We start from the raw sequence: 19,036 nt of genomic DNA on the forward strand, positions 1-19,036 counted from the left end.
GACCTGAGGACGAGAGTCTGAGAGATGGTGGGACCTGAGGGACGAGAGTCTGAGAGATTGTGGGACCTGAGGGACGAGAGTCTGAGAGATGGGGGGACCTGAGGGAATGAGAGTCTGAGAGATGATGGGACCTGAGGGATGAGGGTCTGAGAGATGGTGGGACCTGAGGGATGAGAGTCTGAGAGATGATGGGACCTGAGGGATGAGGGTCTGAGAGATGGCGGGACCTGAGGGATGAGGGTCTGAGAGATGGTGGGACCTGAGGGATGAGAGTCTGAGAGATGGGGGGACCTGAGGGATGAGGGTCTGAGAGATGGTGGGACCTGAGGGATGAGGGCCTGAGGGATGAGGGTCTAAGGGATGAGGGTCTGAGGGATGAGGGTCTGAGGGATGAGAGTCTGAGAGATGGCGGGACCTGAGGGATGAGAGTCTGAGAGATGGTGGGACCTGAGGGATGAGGGTCTGAGGGATGGCGGGACCTGAGGGATGAGAGTCTGAGAGATGGCGGGACCTGAGGGACGAGAGTCTGAGAGATGGCGGGACCTGAGGGACGAGAGTCTGAGAGATGGTGGGACCTGAGGTATGAGAGTCTGAGAGATGGTGGGACCTGAGGGATGAGAGTCTGAGGGATGGCGGGACCTGAGGGATGAGAGTCTGAGAGATGGTGGGACTTGAGGGATGAGGGTCTGAGGGATGAGAGTCTGAGAGATGGTGGGACCTGAGGGATGAGGGTCTGAGGGATGAGGGTCTGAGGGATGAGAGTCTGAGAGATGGCGGGACCTGAGGGATGAGAGTCTGAGAGATGGTGGGACCTGAGGGATGAGGGTCTGAGGGATGGCGGGACCTGAGGGACGAGAGTCTGAGAGATGGCGGGACCTGAGGGACGAGAGTCTGAGAGATGGTGGGACCTGAGGTATGAGAGTCTGAGAGATGGTGGGACCTGAGGGATGAGAGTCTGAGAGATGGCGGGACCTGAGGGATGAGAGTCTGAGAGATGGTGGGACCTGAGGGATGAGGGTCTGAGGGATGGCGGGACCTGAGGGATGAGAGTCTGAGAGATGGCGGGACCTGAGGGACGAGAGTCTGAGAGATGGCGGGACCTGAGGGACGAGAGTCTGAGAGATGGTGGGACCTGAGGTATGAGAGTCTGAGAGATGGTGGGACCTGAGGGATGAGAGTCTGGGAGATGGCGGGACCTGAGGTATGAGAGTCTGAGAGATGGTGGGACCTGAGGGATGAGAGTCTGAGGGATGGCGGGACCTGAGGGATGAGAGTCTGAGAGATGGTGGGACCTGAGGGATGAGGGTCTGAGGGATGGCGGGACCTGAGGGATGAGAGTCTGAGGGATGGCGGGACCTGAGGGATGAGAGTCTGAGGGATGGCGGGACCTGAGGGATGAGAGTCTGAGGGATGGCGGGACCTGAGGGATGAGAGTCTGAGAGATGGCGGGACCTGAGGGATGAGAGTCTGAGGGATGGCGGGACCTGAGGGATGAGAGTCTGAGAGATGGCGGGACCTGAGGGACGAGAGTCTGAGAGATGGCGGGACCTGAGGGACGAGAGTCTGAGAGATGGCGGGACCTGAGGGACGAGAGTCTGAGAGATGGCGGGACCTGAGGGATGAGGGTCTGAGGGATGGCGGGACCTGAGGGATGAGGGTCTGAGGGATGGCGGGACCTGAGGGACGAGAGTCTGAGAGATGGCGGGACCTGAGGGATGAGAGTCTGAGAGATGGCGGGACCTGAGGGATGAGAGTCTGAGAGATGGCGGGACCTGAGGGATGAGAGTCTGAGAGATGGCGGGACCTGAGGTATGAGGACCTGAGGTATGAGAGTCTGAGAGATGGCAGGACCTGAGGGATGAGGGTCTGAGAGATGGCGGAACCTGAGGGACGAGAGTCTGAGAGATGGCGGGACCTGAGGGACGAGAGTCTGAGAGATGGCGGGACCTGAGGGATGAGAGTCTGAGAGATGGCGGGACCTGAGGGACGAGGGTCTGAGGGATGGCGGGACCTGAGGGATGAGGGTCTGAGGGATGGCGGGACCTGAGGTATGAGAGTCTGAGAGATGGCGGGACCTGAGGGATGAGGGTCTGAGAGATGGCGGGACCTGAGGGACGAGAGTCTGAGAGATGGCGGGACCTGAGGGACGAGAGTCTGAGAGATGGCGGGACCTGAGGGATGAGAGTCTGAGAGATGGCGGGACCTGAGGGATGAGGGTCTGAGGGATGAGGGTCTGAGAGATGGCGGAACCTGAGGGACGAGAGTCTGAGAGATGGCGGGACCTGAGGGACGAGAGTCTGAGAGATGGCGGGACCTGAGGGATGAGAGTCTGAGAGATGGCGGGACCTGAGGGATGAGGGTCTGAGGGATGGCGGGACCTGAGGGATGAGGGTCTGAGGGATGGCGGGACCTGAGGTATGAGAGTCTGAGAGATGGCGGGACCTGAGGGATGAGGGTCTGAGAGATGGCGGGACCTGAGGGACGAGAGTCTGAGAGATGGCGGGACCTGAGGGACGAGAGTCTGAGAGATGGCGGGACCTGAGGGATGAGAGTCTGAGAGATGGCGGGACCTGAGGGATGAGGATGAGAGTCTGAGAGATGGTGGGACCTGAGGTATGAGAGTCTGAGAGATGGCGGGACCTGAGGGATGAGAGTCTGAGAGATGGTGGGACCTGAGGGATGAGAGTCTGAGAGATGGCAGGACCTGAGGGATGAGAGTCTGAGAGATGGCGGGACCTGAGGGATGAGAGTCTGAGAGATGGTGGGACCTGAGGGATGAGAGTCTGAGAGATGGCGGGACCTGAGGGATGAGAGTCTGAGAGATGGTGGGACCTGAGGGATGAGAGTCTGAGGGATGGCGGGACCTGAGGTATGAGAGTCTGAGAGATGGTGGGACCTGAGGGATGAGGGTCTGAGGGATGGCGGGACCTGAGGGATGAGAGTCTGAGAGATGGTGGGACCTGAGGGATGAGGGTCTGAGGGGATGGCGGGACCTGAGGGATGAGAGTCTGAGAGATGGCGGGACCTGAGGGACGAGAGTCTGAGAGATGGCGGGACCTGAGGGACGAGAGTCTGAGGGATGGCGGGACCTGAGGGACGAGGGTCTGAGGGATGGCGGGACCTGAGGTATGAGAGTCTGAGAGATGGTGGGACCTGAGGGATGAGGGTCTGAGGGATGGCGGGACCTGAGGGATGAGAGTCTGAGAGATGGCGGGACCTGAGGGACGAGAGTCTGAGAGATGGCGGGACCTGAGGGACGAGAGTCTGAGAGATGGCGGGACCTGAGGGATGAGAGTCTGAGAGATGGCGGGACCTGAGGGATGAGAGTCTGAGGGATGGCGGGACCTGAGGGATGAGAGTCTGAGGGATGGCGGGACCTGAGGGATGAGAGTCTGAGAGATGGTGGGACCTGAGGGATGAGAGTCTGAGGGATGGCGGGACCTGAGGGATGAGAGTCTGAGAGATGGCGGGACCTGAGGGATGAGGGTCTGAGGGATGGCGGGACCTGAGGGATGAGAGTCTGAGAGATGGCGGGACCTGAGGGACGAGAGTCTGAGAGATGGCGGGACCTGAGGGACGAGAGTCTGAGAGATGGCGGGACCTGAGGGATGAGAGTCTGAGAGATGGCGGGACCTGAGGGATGAGGGTCTGAGGGATGGCGGGACCTGAGGGATGAGGGTCTGAGGGATGGCGGGACCTGAGGGACGAGAGTCTGAGAGATGGCGGGACCTGAGGGATGAGAGTCTGAGAGATGGCGGGACCTGAGGTATGAGAGTCTGAGAGATGGCGGGACCTGAGGGATGAGAGTCTGAGAGATGGCGGGACCTGAGGGATGAGAGTCTGAGAGATGGCGGGACCTGAGGGATGAGGGTCTGAGGGATGGCGGGACCTGAGGGATGAGGGTCTGAGGGATGGCGGGACCTGAGGGATGAGAGTCTGAGAGATGGTGGGACCTGAGGTATGAGGACCTGAGGTATGAGAGTCTGAGAGATGGCGGGACCTGAGGGATGAGAGTCTGAGAGATGGTGGGACCTGAGGTATGAGGACCTGAGGTATGAGAGTCTGAGAGATGGCAGGACCTGAGGGATGAGAGTCTGAGAGATGGCGGGACCTGAGGTATGAGAGTCTGAGAGATGGCGGGACCTGAGGGACGAGAGTCTGAGAGATGGCGGGACCTGAGGGACGAGAGTCTGAGAGATGGCGGGACCTGAGGGATGAGAGTCTGAGAGATGGCGGGACCTGAGGTATGAGAGTCTGAGAGATGGCGGGACCTGAGGGACGAGAGTCTGAGAGATGGCGGGACCTGAGGGATGAGAGTCTGAGAGATGGTGGGACCTGAGGTATGAGAGTCTGAGAGATGGTGGGACCTGAGGTATGAGAGTCTGAGAGATGGCGGGACCTGAGGTATGAGGACCTGAGGTATGAGAGTCTGAGAGATGGCGGGACCTGAGGGACGAGAGTCTGAGAGATGGCGGGACCTGAGGGATGAGAGTCTGAGAGATGGCGGGACCTGAGGTATGAGAATCTGAGAGATGGTGGGACCTGAGGGATGAGAGTCTGAGGGATGGCGGGACCTGAGGTATGAGAATCTGAGAGATGGTGGGACCTGAGGGATGAGAGTCTGAGAGATGGCGGGACCTGAGGGACGAGAGTCTGAGAGATGGCGGGACCTGAGGGATGAGAGTCTGAGAGATGGCGGGACCTGAGGGATGAGAGTCTGAGAGATGGTGGGACCTGAGGGATGAGAGTCTGAGGGATGGCGGGACCTGAGGGATGAGAGTCTGAGAGATGGCGGGACCTGAGGGATGAGGGTCTGAGGGATGGCGGGACCTGAGGGATGAGAGTCTGAGAGATGGCGGGACCTGAGGTATGAGAATCTGAGAGATGGTGGGACCTGAGGGATGAGAGTCTGAGAGATGGCGGGACCTGAGGGACGAGAGTCTGAGAGATGGCGGGACCTGAGGGATGAGAGTCTGAGAGATGGTGGGACCTGAGGGATGAGAGTCTGAGGGATGGCGGGACCTGAGGGATGAGAGTCTGAGAGATGGCGGGACCTGAGGGATGAGGGTCTGAGGGATGGCGGGACCTGAGGGATGAGAGTCTGAGAGATGGCGGGACCTGAGGGACGAGAGTCTGAGAGATGGCGGGACCTGAGGGACGAGAGTCTGAGAGATGGCGGGACCTGAGGGATGAGAGTCTGAGAGATGGCGGGACCTGAGGGACGAGAGTCTGAGAGATGGCGGGACCTGAGGGACGAGAGTCTGAGAGATGGCGGGACCTGAGGGACGAGAGTCTGAGAGATGGCGGGACCTGAGGGATGAGAGTCTGAGAGATGGCGGGACCTGAGGGACGAGAGTCTGAGAGATGGCGGGACCTGAGGGACGAGAGTCTGAGAGATGGTGGGACCTGAGGGATGAGAGTCTGAGAGATGGCGGGACCTGAGGGACGAGAGTCTGAGAGATGGCGGGACCTGAGGGACGAGAGTCTGAGAGATGGCGGGACCTGAGGGACGAGAGTCTGAGAGATGGTGGGACCTGAGGGACGAGAGTCTGAGAGATGGCGGGACCTGAGGGACGAGAGTCTGAGAGATGGCGGGACCTGAGGGACGAGAGTCTGAGAGATGGCGGGACCTGAGGGACGAGAGTCTGAGAGATGGCGGGACCTGAGGGACGAGAGTCTGAGAGATGGCGGGACCTGAGGGACGAGAGTCTGAGAGATGGTGGGACCTGAGGGATGAGAGTCTGAGAGATGGCGGGACCTGAGGGATGAGGGTCTGAGGGATGGCGGGACCTGAGGGATGAGGGTCTGAGGGATGGCGGGACCTGAGGGATGAGAGTCTGAGAGATGGCGGGACCTGAGGGATGAGAGTCTGAGAGATGGTGGGACCCGGGGATGGTAGAACATAGGGGGTTGATGTGTAGGGGGAGGGGTTAAGAGTTTGAATAATGGAGGAAACTGGGAGATAAGGTAACATTGGGATGTAGGGATCAGGGATCTGTCAGCACATGCAGAGAAGTGTCCCGGGATGCCATTTACAATGTCCAGGTTGCCATGTCCGGTGGTGTGACATGTGGAAGAGGATGATATCCAAGGTGCGGATGAGGATGATATCCAAGGTGCGGATGAGGATGATATCCAAGGTGCGGATGAGGATGATATCCAAGGTGCGGATGAGGGTGACGCTCACATGTTGGGATAATTCTCCAGACTGTAGGGAACGGGTTGGTCCAGATAGTGGGATATCGGGGTAGAGAAAGCTGAACTCTTTTTGAAGGGAGTGTCCCGGCTCCGGACGTCCGATACCCCCTAATGTGAAAAAACAGGACATGACTGTCAGGATGGGACACCTCAGCGACACCTCCCACCCCTTTGCTATAATATATTATATCTACAGCAGAAATCTTTGTTTCTAGTTTGGCTGGAGTGAGATATGAATAGAGAAGTGGGGAAAATCCTCAGATATTTATTATCAGGTCAGGTGTCCCCATCGGAGGAGTTTCCTGCTCTTCCTGTTCTGGTGACAAAACAAAAATGTGGATTTTGTCCTCACTTCCTGTCTTGGTGACACCACTTCCTGTCTCAGTGACATTGGGGACAAGAGTGAGACTCGTCTTTTCTTTTACAGGTAAATCCACCCAAAAGTGTCATTTCCATGGAGATGATTTGGTTGAGTGAAGACACCCACTGCCATCTTATATCCCTGGGGGCCCACCGTCAGCGGGATCCCCCCGTGCAGACGCTGCCCATCACCCGTCACATGACTCCAATGTATGAAATCTTACCGTGACACCGCGCAGGTTCTCTGTCCAGAAGGTGACGGCCTGATCCGTACAATAATCCTGACCCTGAATACACCGAATACAATCAGCCCAATCAGAATTCTCAGAGATGGGATCCCATCCGCCATCCCATCCCCCCCTCCCTTCCCACCACATACCATCCGCCATCCCCGTCCCCCTCCCTTCCCACCACATCCCTTCCCCCTCCCTTCCCACCACATCCCATCCACCATCCCTTCCCACCACATCCCTTCCCCCTCCCTTCCCACCACATCCCATCCGCCATCCCGTCCCCCTCCCTTCCCACCACATCCCATCCACCATCCCTTCCCCCTCCCTTCCCACCACATCCCATCCACCATCCTTCCCCTCCCTTCCCACCACATCCCTTCCCCCTCCCTTCCCACCACATCCCATCCACCATCCCTTCCCACCACATCCCATCCACCATCCCTTCCCCCTCCCTTCCCCCTCCCTTCCCACCACATCCCTTCCCCCTCCCTTCCCACCACATCCCATCCACCATCCCTTCCCCTCCCTTCCCACCACATCCCATCCACCATCCCTTCCCACCACATCCCATCCACCATCCCTTCCCCCTCCCTTCCCCCTCCCTTCCCACCACATCCCTTCCCCCTCCCTTCCCACCACATCCCATCCACCATCCCTTCCCACCACATCCCATCCACCATCCATTCCCCCTCCCTTCTCACCACATCCCATCCACCATCCCTTCCCCCCTCCCTTCCCACCACATCCCATCCCCCTCCCTTCCCACCCATCCCATCCACCATCCCTTCCCACCACATCCCATCCACCATCCCCTTCCCACCACATCCCATCCCCTCCCTTCCCACCACATCCCATCCACCATCCCTTCCCACCACATCCCTTCCCCCTCCCTTCCCACCATATCCCTTCCCCCTCCCTTCCCACCATATCCCATCCACCATCCCTTCCCCCTCCCTTCCCACCACATCCCTTCCCCCTCCCTTCCCACCACATCCCATCCACCATCCCTTCCCACCACATCCCATCCACCATCCCTTCCCCTTCCTCCTCACCACATCCCATCCACCATCCCTTCCCCCTCCCTTCCCACCACATCCCATCCCCCTCCCTTCCCACCACATCCCATCCACCATCCCTTCCCACCACATCCCATCCACCATCCCTTCCCCCTCCCTTCCCACCACATCCCTTCCCCCTCCCTTCCCACCACATCCCATCCACCATCCCTTCCCCCTCCCTTCCCACCACATCCCTTCCCCCTCCCTTCCCACCACATCCCATCCCCCATCCCTTCCCACCACCATCCCATCCACCATCCCTTCCCCCTCCCTTCTCACCACATCCCATCCACCATCCCTTCCCACCACATCCCATCCCCCCTCCCTTCCCACCACATCCCATCCACCATCCCTTCCCCCTCCCTTCCCACCACATCCCATCCACCATCCCGTCCCCCTCCCTTCCCACCACATCCCATCCACCATCCCTTCCCCCTCCCTTCTCACCACATCCCATCCACCATCCCTTCCCCCTCCCTTCCCACCACATCCCATCCACCATCCCGTCCCCCTCCCTTCCCACCACATCCCATCCACCATCCCTTCCCCCTCCCTTCCCACCACATCCCATCCACACCCTTCCCCCTCCCTTCCCACCACATACCATCCACCATCCCACCACATCCCATCCACCATCCCTTCCCCCTCCCTTCCCACCACATCCCATCCACCATCCCTTCCCCTCCCCTTCCCACCACATCCCATCCCCCTCCCTTCCCACCACATCCCATCCACCATCCCTTCCCCCTCCCTTCCCACCACATCCCATCCCCCTCCCTTCCCACCACATCCCATCCACCATCCCTTCCCCCTCCCTTCCCACCACATCCCATCCACCATCCCTTCCCCCTCCCTTCCCACCACATCCAATCTGCCATCCCGTCCCCCTCCCTTCCCACCACATCCCATCCCATCCACCATCCCTTCCCACCACATCTCATCCACCATCCCAACACATCCCATCCACCATCCCTTCCCCTCCCTTCCCACCACATCCCATCCACCATCCCGTCCCCCTCCCTTCCCACCACATCCCATCCGCCATCCTGTCCCCCTCCCTTCCCACCACATCCCATCCGCCATCCCTTCCCCCTCCCTTCCCACCACATCTCATCCACCATCCCACCACATCCCATCCACCATCCCTTCCCCCTCCCTTCCCACCACATCTCATCCACCATCCCACCACATCCCATCCGCCATCCCATCCCCCTCCCTTCCCACCACATCTCATCCACCATCCCACCACATCCCATCCACCATCCCTTCCCCCTCCCTTCCCACCACATCCCATCCACCATCCCGTCCCCCTCCCTTCCCACCACATCCCATCCGCCATCCTGTCCCCCTCCCTTCCCACCACATCCCATCCGCCATCCCTTCCCCCTCCCTTCCCACCACTCCCATCCACCCATCCCACCACATCCCTTCCCCCTCCCTTCCCACCACATCCCATCCACCATCCCTTCCCCCTCCCTTCCCACCACATCCCATCCACCATCCCGTCCCCCTCCCTTCCCACCACATCCCATCCGCCATCCTGTCCCCCTCCCTTCCCACCACATCCCATCCGCCATCCCTTCCCCCTCCCTTCCCCACCACATCTCATCCACCATCCCACCACTTCCATCCACCATCCCTTCCCCCTCCCTTCCCACCACATCCCATCCACCCATCCCTTCCCCCTCCCTTCAAACCACATCCCATCCACCATCCCTTCCCCCTCCCTTCCCACCACATCCCATCCACCATCCCTTCCCCCTCCCTTCCCACCACATCCAATCCCATCCACCATCCCACCACATCCCATCCACCATCCCTTCCCCCTCCCTTCCCACCACATCCCATCCACCATCCCGTCCCCCTCCCTTCCCACCACATCCCATCCACCATCCCTTCCCCCTCCCTTCTCACCACATCCCATCCACCATCCCTTCCCCCTCCCTTCCCACCACATCCCATCCACCATCCCGTCCCCCTCCCTTCCCACCACATCCATCCACCATCCCTTCCCACCACATCCCATCCACCATCCCTTCCCCCTCCCTTCCCACCACATACCATCCACCATCCCCACCACATCCCATCCACCATCCCTTCCCCCTCCCTTCCCACCACTCCCATCCACCATCCCTTCCCCTCCCTTCCCACCACATCCCATCCCCCTCCCTTCCCACCACATCCCATCCACCATCCCTTCCCCCTCCCATCCCCACCACATCCCATCCCCCTCCCTTCCCACCACATCCCATCCCCCTCCCTTCCCCACCACATCCCATCCACCATCCCTTCCCCCTCCCTTCCCACCACATCCATCATCCATCCTTCCCCCTCCCTTCCACCACATCCCTCCCCCTCCCTTCCCACCACATCCCACCATCCACCTCCCCTCCCTCCCACCACATCCTTCCACCATCCCACCACATCCCATCCACCATCCCTTCCCCCTCCCTTCCCACCACATCCCATCCACCATCCCTCCCCCTCCCTTCCCACCACATCCCATCCGCCATCCTGTCCCCCTCCCTTCCCACCACATCCCATCCGCCATCCCTTCCCCCTCCCTTCCCACCACATCTCATCCACCATCCCACCACATCCCATCCACCATCCCTTCCCCCTCCCTTCCCACCACATCTCATCCACCATCCCACCACATCCCATCCCCATCCCGGCCCCCTCCCTTCCCACCACATCCTCCACCATCCCCACATCCCATCCTCCATCCCTTCCCCCTCCCCTTCCCACCACATCCCATCCACCATCCCGTCCCCCTCCCTTCCCACCCCATCCCATCCCCCATCCTGTCCCCCTCCCTTCCCCACCACATCCCATCCGCCATCCCTTCCCCCTCCCTTCCCACCACATCCCATCACATCCCTTCCCCCTCCCTTCCCACCACATCCCATCCACCATCCCTTCCCCCTCCCTTCCCACCACATCCCATCCACCATCCCGTCCCCCTCCCTTCCCACCACATCCCATCCGCCATCCTGTCCCCCTCCCTTCCCACCACATCCCATCCACCATCCCTTCCCCCTCCCTTCCCACCACATCCCATCCACCATCCCTTCCCCCTCCCTTCCCACCACATCCCATCCACCATCCCTTCCTCCTCCCTTCCCCCCACATCCCATCCCCCTCCCTTCCCACCACATCCCATCCACCATCCCTTCCCCCTCCCTTCCCACCACTCCCTTCCCCCTCCCTTCCCACCACATCCCATCCACCATCCCTTCCCCCTCCCTTCCCACCACATCCAATCCCATCCACCATCCCTTCCCCCTCCCTTCCCACCACATCCCTTCCCCCTCCCTTCCCACCACATCCCATCCACCATCCCTTCCCCCTCCCTTCCCACCACATCCCATCCACCATCCCTTCCCCCTCCCTTCCTACCACATCCCATCCACCCATCCCTTCCCCCTCCCTTCCCACCACATCCCATCCACCATCCCTTCCCCCTCCCTTCCCACCACATCCAATCCCATCCACCATCCCTTCCCCCTCCTTTCCCCACCACATCCCATCCACCATCCTTTCCCCCTCCCTTCCCACCACATCCAATCCACCATCCCTTCCCCCTCCCTTCCCACCACATCCAATCCCATCCACCATCCCTTCCCCCTCCCTTCCCACCACATCCCATCCCCCATCCTGTTCCATTCCATCCGCCATCCTATCCCATCCAATTCTATCCATTTCCCTAGCCCATCCGCCCTCTCATTCTCCATCACTTCCCCTTTCCCATCACAATCCACCTGATTACATCCACCATCACTTCCCTTCCCCTATCCCATACACCAGTGGTCATCAACCCTGTCCTCAGGGCCCACTAACAGGCCAGGTTTGCAAGATAACTGAAATACATCACAGGTGATATCATTTGCTGCTCAGTGATTGCCGTATTCTAGTCTGCATCTCCCCAAGGTAATCCATAAAACCTGGCCTGTTAGTGGTCCCTGAGAACAGGGGTGATGACCACTGCAATACACCATCCCATCCATGGGACCTACCTTGGTGGGAAGAGGTGTCTGCGGCACAAAGCCATCAACATGGAAATCTCGCTTTGTGGTGGACTCCATTTCTCCGACCTCCTCCACTGCACATGTCAGCGCTTCACATACTTCCTGACTGAGAGAGCAAAGAGACCCCCAAACATGTCTATCAGTTCTATATCCAGGGTACGTGATGGGGTATATACACATTGTATACAGGGCATGTGATGGTGTATATTTACATTGTATACAGGGTACGTGATGGGGGATATATACATTGTATATGGGGTATATATATATATATATATATATATATATATATATATACACATTGTATACGGGGTACGTGATGGGGTATATATACATTGTATACGGGGTATGTGATGGGGTATATATACATTGTATACGGGGTATATATACATTGTATACGGGGTATATATACATTGTATACAGGGTACGTGATGGGGTATATATACATTGTATACAGGGTACGTGATGGTGTATATATACATTGTATACAGGGTACGTGATGGGGGATATATACATTGTATATGGGGTATATATATATATATACATTGTATACGGGGTATGTGATGGGGTATATATACATTGTATACGGGGTACGTGATGGGGGGTATATATACATTGTATACGGGGTACGTGATGGGGGGTATATATACATTGTATACGGGGTACGTGATGGGGGGTATATATACATTGTATACGGGGTACGTGATGGGGGGTATATATACATTGTATACGGGGTATGTGATGGGGGGTATATATACATTGTATATGGGGTATATATACATTGTATACGGGGTACGTGATGGGGGGTATATATACATTGTATACGGGGTACGTGATGGGGGGTATATATACATTGTATACGGGGTATGTGATGGGGGGTATATATACATTGTATACGGGGTATGTGATGGGGGGTATATATACATTGTATACGGGGTATGTGATGGGGTATATATATACATTGTATACAGTATGTGTGATGTCTATGGGGGTCAATAAGGACGCATTTGGCCACGTATATACTATAATGCGGGGTATACAGTATACAATGGGGGTCCCCCCTGGGTGTGGAGGGTGATGACAATGTAGCCCAGATGTGGAGTAGTCAGGGGAAGGGGGGGTGCGCCCCGTCTCCTCTGTCCCGCACATACAAAGGGCCAATTGTCCCCGTCCCGGGCAGTTAATGGGAAGCAGACCTGCAGGCTCGGCTCAGACGGAAGAGGGGGGTGCATGCTGTGCCGGGGATGAGCTGTGTGTACAGTGTGCTCTCTCACCCCTCATCCCTTCTGTGTGTCACCTCCCTCCTCTCCAATACACTGACCACACTCTACTACCCACCCACACTGCTAGACCGTCTACTGGGGGAACAATGGGCTGAGGACTGAAAAATTCCAACATGAACCTCAACCCACATTACATACTGGATTATTAATCAGCATGGAGGAACTCTGTCATAGAGATGTCTATGGGGGGCCAGGCAGACCCCATCAGCTGAGGATCATATAGGGAAGCGGTGATCTGATGTCTATGGGGGTCAGGCAGGTCCCAACTCCTTGTTATCAGACAGAGTCCCTTTGTTTTTCTGTATAGGAATATCAGGTGTTGGTGGAACCTTCCTTCAGACCCCTTATCTGCTGAGCAGTTCTTTGTGTCTGTCCCTATAGGTGGTCCCCGGTGTGTTCTCTCAGCCTGTACATCAGATGGCTAGTAAGGGGTCTTCTCTTACTCTAAAGTGACTTATTAGGGGTCTTAAAGAGATTAAATAAGAGATTAAATAAGAGATTAAATAAGAGATTAAATCAGCTCTTTACCAGCTGCTCTGATCCCGCAAGGAGATCATCAGACGCTTGTCGTATAGCAGCCATATACACCACGATCTTCAATACGAAGGTTCCACAATCTCCTAAACCAAGATGGACTCCATGGAGGAAGTTGAAGTACCAAGGAAATCCACATAGTGTAGGATTTCACCAAGATTTTAATAAAATTATAACAACACAATTTTTAAGGAATTACACAGCAAACAACCAGCAGGTCCAAGCGATCGGGCTGACTGTCAGAATAAGGTCACATGTGATGCCCCTCCCAACACGTTTCTCTGTATCCAGCGTCATCTGGGGATATGAGACTTATTTGGGGTTTAGTAAGAACGCTCTGGTTCCCCGCCGTAAATATCCTCAGATTAGAACATGTATGCCTATAAATGACCACTGGGGGCCGGGTCCTCTTCCACCACTGGTGGCTGGGCCATCTTCCTCCACTGGGGGCCGGGTCCCCTTCCTCCACTGGGGGGCCGGGTCCCCTTCCTCCACTGGGGGGCCGGGTCCCCTTCCTCCACTGGGGGGCCGGGTCCTCTTCCTCCACTGGGGGCCGGGTCCTCTTCCTCCACTGGGGGCCGGGTCCCCTTTCTCCACTGGGGGGCCGGGTCCTCTTCGCCCACTGGGGGCCGGGTCCTCTTCCACCACTGGTGGCTGGGCCATCTTCCTCCACTGGGGGCCGGGTCCCCTTCCTCCACTGGGGGGCCGGGTCCCCTTCCTCCACTGGGGGGCCGGGTCCTCTTCCTCCACTGGGGGCCGGGTCCTCTTCCTCCACTGGGGGCCGGGTCCCCTTTCTCCACTGGGGGGCCGGGTCCTCTTCGCCCACTGGGGGCCGGGTCCTCTTCCACCACTGGTGGCTGGGCCATCTTCCTCCACTGGGGGCCGGGTCCCCTTCCTCCACTGGGGGGCCGGGTCCCCTTTCTCCACTGGGGGGCCGGGTCCCCTTTCTCCACTGGGGGGCCGGGTCCCCTTTCTCCACTGGGGGGCCGGGTCCCCTTTCTCCACTGGGGGGCCGGGTCCCCTTCCTCCACTGGGGGGCCGGGTCCCCTTCCTCCACTGGGGGCCCGGTCCTCTTCGCCCACTGGGGGCCCGGTCCTCTTCGCCCACTGGGGGCCGGGCCATCTTCCTCCACTGGGGGCTGGGTTCTCTTCGCCCACTGGGGGCTGGGTTCTCTTCGCCCACTGGGGGCTGGGTTCTCTTCGCCCACTGGGGGCTGGGTTCTCTTCGCCCACTGGGGGCTGGGTCCTCTTCGCCCACTGGGGGCTGGGTCCTCTTCGCCCACTGGGGGCTGGGTCCTCTTCGCCCACTGGGGGCTGGGTCCTCTTCGCCCACTGGGGGCTGGGGGCCGGGTCTTCTCCCCCCCACTGGGGGCTAGGTCCTCTTCCTCCACTGGGGGCCGGGTCCTCTTCCTCCACTGGGGGCTAGGTCTTCTTCCTCCACTGGGGGCCGGGTCCTCTTCCTCCACTGGGGGCTAGGTCTTCTTCCTGGGCTGATCCACAAAGTTTTAGGAAACGTCCTTCAGGTGCTTTTCCCTGTTTTGCATTCAGTCATGTGAGTTTTCTTGCTGTATTGCCATCCTCAGATGCTGATCCTGTGCTGAATCTGGGAACATTCCTAGATCTATTGCTGGAGGTTGGGGATAGGTTGGGGATAGGCAGGTTAGGTCTTCTGCTCGATTGCTCAATGGTAATTCCAGTGGTACCTCAAGAGGGGAGCCATCATCTTCATCCTCTGTTCTACCTAATGGTTTCCTTTTAACCAGTCCGAGCTTCAGGTCTCCATCCCATCCCCTGCCCACCTTCTAGGGGTGCTTCCCATACATGCTACCCTTCAGTGTTGACTTTGTGTAATCACATTCTTGAGTTCCTTGGGGAACTTAGGAGTCACATCACACTCCCTTGAGGTTATTGTTTCAAGGGTTTCTCTAATAAGTCTCACAAGTCTCTGACCAGACCATCTCTTTTGGTGTGGAGTTCTCGTTCCGTGGCCCTCGGGATGCGGCTGTAAGGCTTAGGGTCTTTTCACTCAGACCTGCTTTTATTTGGTTTAGGCTCCACTTTTGTTGAAGTTTGTTGGTTGGTGTTCCTGTGTGGAGTCATCCCCCATTGGCCCCAACCGTTTCTTTCTTAATCTGCAGCTTTAGGATGAGTCTCCATGTTCTCCCTCTGGTCATGTTGGCTGGCTCCTTTATCTGGTCGGGATTCGGGTGTTGGTCCCTCAGGTGGCTCTGGGCCACAGGCAGTCCCTAGTTCAGTCTTAGGCCTGGCAATGGTTATTGTCATGTTGTCCAGTAGTCTCTAAGTTTCTGAGTCCCTCAATGGATGAGAAGGAAAAGTGTATGCTTCTCTTGGAGTCCATTGCGGGACACAAGTCCCACCCCTCGTCTGTTTATCATACTCTTGACACCGCTCTACCACAAAACTGAGGCTTGTAAGTACAAGCAATGTGTAGTATCAGGTCTAAAGAAACAAATAGAGATCATGCAGGAACCACCCATACCTGAACTGCTGGTAGAGGAACCGCCGAATCATCTCCTCCCTTCGACCTGTTGAGAGATGACACCATGAGAATTTGACAAATATTTTCTGTGGTCTGTATCCAGTCCCCAGTGTGTGGTCTATGTACAGCGCACTTGTGCGGTCTATGTACAGTGTTCTTGCGTGGTCTGTATCCAGTCCCCTGTGTGCAGTCTATGTACAGTGTTCTTGTGCGGTCTATGTACAGTGTTCTTGCGTGGTCTGTATCCAGTCCCCTGTGTGCAGTCTATGTACAGTGTTCTTGTGCGGTCTATGTACAGTGTTCTTGTGTGGTCTGTATCCAGTCCCTGTGTGTGGTCTATGTACAGTGCTCTTGTGTGGTCTGTATCCAGTCCCCTGTGTGCGGTCTATGTACAGTGCTCTTGTGTGGTCTGTTTCCAGGTATAGAGTCCAGTTCCTGTGTGTGGTCTATGTACAGTGTTGTGTGGTCTGTATCAAGGTATAGAGTCCAGTTCCTGTGTGTGGTCTATGTACAGTGTTGTGTGGTCTGTATCCAGGTATAGAGTCCAGTTCCTGTGTGTGGTCTATGTACAGTGTTGTGTGGTCTGTATCCAGGTATAGAGTCCAGTTCCTGTGTGTGGTCTATGTACAGTGTTGTGTGGTCTGTATCCAGGTATAGAGTCCAGTTCCTGTGTGTGGTCTATGTACAGTGTTGTGTGGTCTGTATCCAGGTATAGAGTCCAGTTCCTGTGTGTGGTCTGTTTCCAGGTATAGAGTCCAGTTCCTGTGTGTGGTCAATGTACAGTGTTCTTGTGTGGTCTGTTTCCAGGTATAGAGTCCAGTTCCTGTGTGTGGTCTATGTACAGTGTTCTTGTGTGGTCTGTTTCCAGGTATAGAGTCCAGTTCCTGTGTGTGGTCTATGTACAGTGCTCTTGTGTGGTCTGTTTCCAGGTATAGAGTCCAGTTCCTGTGTGGTCTGTTTCCAGGTATAGAGCCCAGTTCCTGTGTGCGGTCTATGTACAGTGTTCTTGCGTGGTCTGTATCCAGTCCCCTGTGTGCGGTCTATGTACAGTGCACTTGTGTGGTCTGTTTCCAGGTATAGAGTCCAGTTCCTATGTGTGGTCTATGTACAGTGTTGTGTGGTCTGTATCCAGGTATAGAGTCCAGTTCCTATGTGTGGTCTATGTACAGTGTTCTTGTGCGGTCTATGTACAGTGCTCCTGTATGGTCTGTATCCAGGTATACAGTCCACTTCCTGTGTGTGGTCTACATACAGTGTTCTTGTGTGTTCTGTGTGTGGTCTGTATCCAGGTATAGAGTCCAGTTCCTGTGTGTGGTCTGTATCCAGGTATAGAGTCCAGTTCCTGTGTGTGGTCTATGTACAGTGTTCTTGTGTGTAGTCTGTGTCTGCGTATAGGGTCCAGCACCCTGTGTGCGGTCTGTGTACAGTCCCCCTCTTGTGGTCACCTGTTTGGCGGGTGGGATCAGAGATCGGCTTGCGGTATGAATCTTTGTGAGTAGTAGAATCAGCAATTTGGTCCAGCAGTTGTGTGGTCAGGATCCCGCGGTGTCCATGGCGCTCTGCATGTCCATCTCCATTCATGGAGGAGGGGTCCCTGTCCAGGACTGCAGTGGCTCTCTAAAATTAAAGGAGAAAATAATTATGAATTGCTGATAAACACCATAATCCCTATCACTGTGCCCAGGTAGAATACCACTGCCCATATACCCTATATATATATATTTATATATGTATTTATATATCCAGGTCCATATATCCTGGTGCCATATAACCAACCAAGTATACAGTATATACCCCAGTCCATGTGCCCAAGTACTGTATCACCATTCATATACATGTATGTTGCTCATAGGACTCTACATAAATCCTCAGGAAACCCTCAACTCCATTGCAAGGATCTACCCATGTGACTTCCTTATCACATGTCCCTCGGGACCTTCAATTTCCACCAAATATGTGACTAAAATATGGAGACCTTCTTTCCTATTGGAAAGGACTACCCATGTGACTAAACATGAAGCCTCTACACAGGTCCTCAGGAGACCTTCTTTCCTATTGGACAGGACTACCCATGTGACTAAACATGAAGCCTCTACACAGGTCCTCAGGAGACCTTCTTTCCTATTGGACAAGTGACTAACAATGGAGACTCTACAGGTCTTCAGGAAATCTCTTCTCTGTTGGAGGGTAGCTTTCTCCAGTGGGAACACAGACAGTAGTATAGATGTGACAGAGTTTCTAAGCCATCCACACCCCAAACAGAGGACACTTACCTCCTCCCACCCAGTTACTCAGGAGACATGGACTCCGAGAGACAGCTGTGTGCTCCTCCACCACTTTTGTATGCTCCATATTTTCTCCTGGAAAGGAAACAGACCGTTCTGATCCCTCTTAAATACAAAACCCCCGGAGATGACTCTTCATTCTGACTGAACACAGAGTAAAAAACTGAAGAACCATCAATATGTATGGAGGAGAGAAGGAGGAGATATCGGGGTGTACGGAGGAGAGAAGGAGGAGATATCGGGGTGTACGGAGAGAGAAGGAGGAGATATCGGGGTGTACGGAGGAGAGGAGGAGATATCGGGGTGTACGGAGGAGAGGAGGAGATATCGGGGTGTACGGAGGAGAGAAGGAGGAGATATCGGGGTGTATGGAGGAGAGGAGGAGATATCGGGGTGTACAGAGGAGAGAAAGAGGAGATATTGGGGTGTACGGAGGGGATATCGGGGTGTATGGAGGAGAGAAGGAGGAGATATTGGGGTGTACGGAGGAGAGAAGGAGGAGATATCGGGGTGTACGGAGGAGAGAAGGAGGAGATATCGGGGTGTATGGAGGAGAGA

The 19,036-nt window shown here is 56.4% G+C and overlaps 1 protein-coding gene across 3 annotated transcripts; it reads right to left on the reverse strand.

Annotated features, from left to right (window-relative positions):
- Positions 1-213: 213 nt before the first annotated feature.
- Positions 214-17,831, reverse strand: SPAG8 (sperm associated antigen 8). Of its 3 annotated transcripts, XM_077478217.1 has the most exons (6): positions 17,639-17,831; positions 16,194-16,239; positions 11,866-11,983; positions 6,783-6,845; positions 3,969-6,306; positions 214-3,921 (listed from the first exon to the last, which is right to left on the reverse strand). In XM_077478217.1, exons 5-6 carry the CDS (start codon positions 5,972-5,974, stop codon positions 354-356), a joined length of 5,574 nt encoding a protein of 1,857 aa, XP_077334343.1. In that variant the 5' UTR covers positions 5,975-6,306; positions 6,783-6,845; positions 11,866-11,983; positions 16,194-16,239; positions 17,639-17,831; the 3' UTR covers positions 214-353. The 3 variants fall into 3 exon arrangements, with proteins under 3 accessions (XP_077334343.1, XP_077334344.1, XP_077334345.1); XM_077478218.1 differs by lacking the exon at positions 214-3,921 and having other exon boundaries at positions 5,978-6,306; XM_077478219.1 differs by lacking the exons at positions 214-3,921; positions 6,783-6,845; positions 11,866-11,983 and having other exon boundaries at positions 5,978-6,306.
- Positions 17,832-19,036: the final 1,205 nt, after the last annotated feature.

Source organism: Lithobates pipiens, unplaced genomic scaffold (assembly GCF_037356315.1).
Source record: "Lithobates pipiens isolate NorthernLeopardFrog02 unplaced genomic scaffold, aLitPip1_a1.2 Scaffold_13, whole genome shotgun sequence".
Classification (NCBI taxonomy): Eukaryota; Metazoa; Chordata; class Amphibia; order Anura; family Ranidae; genus Lithobates; species Lithobates pipiens.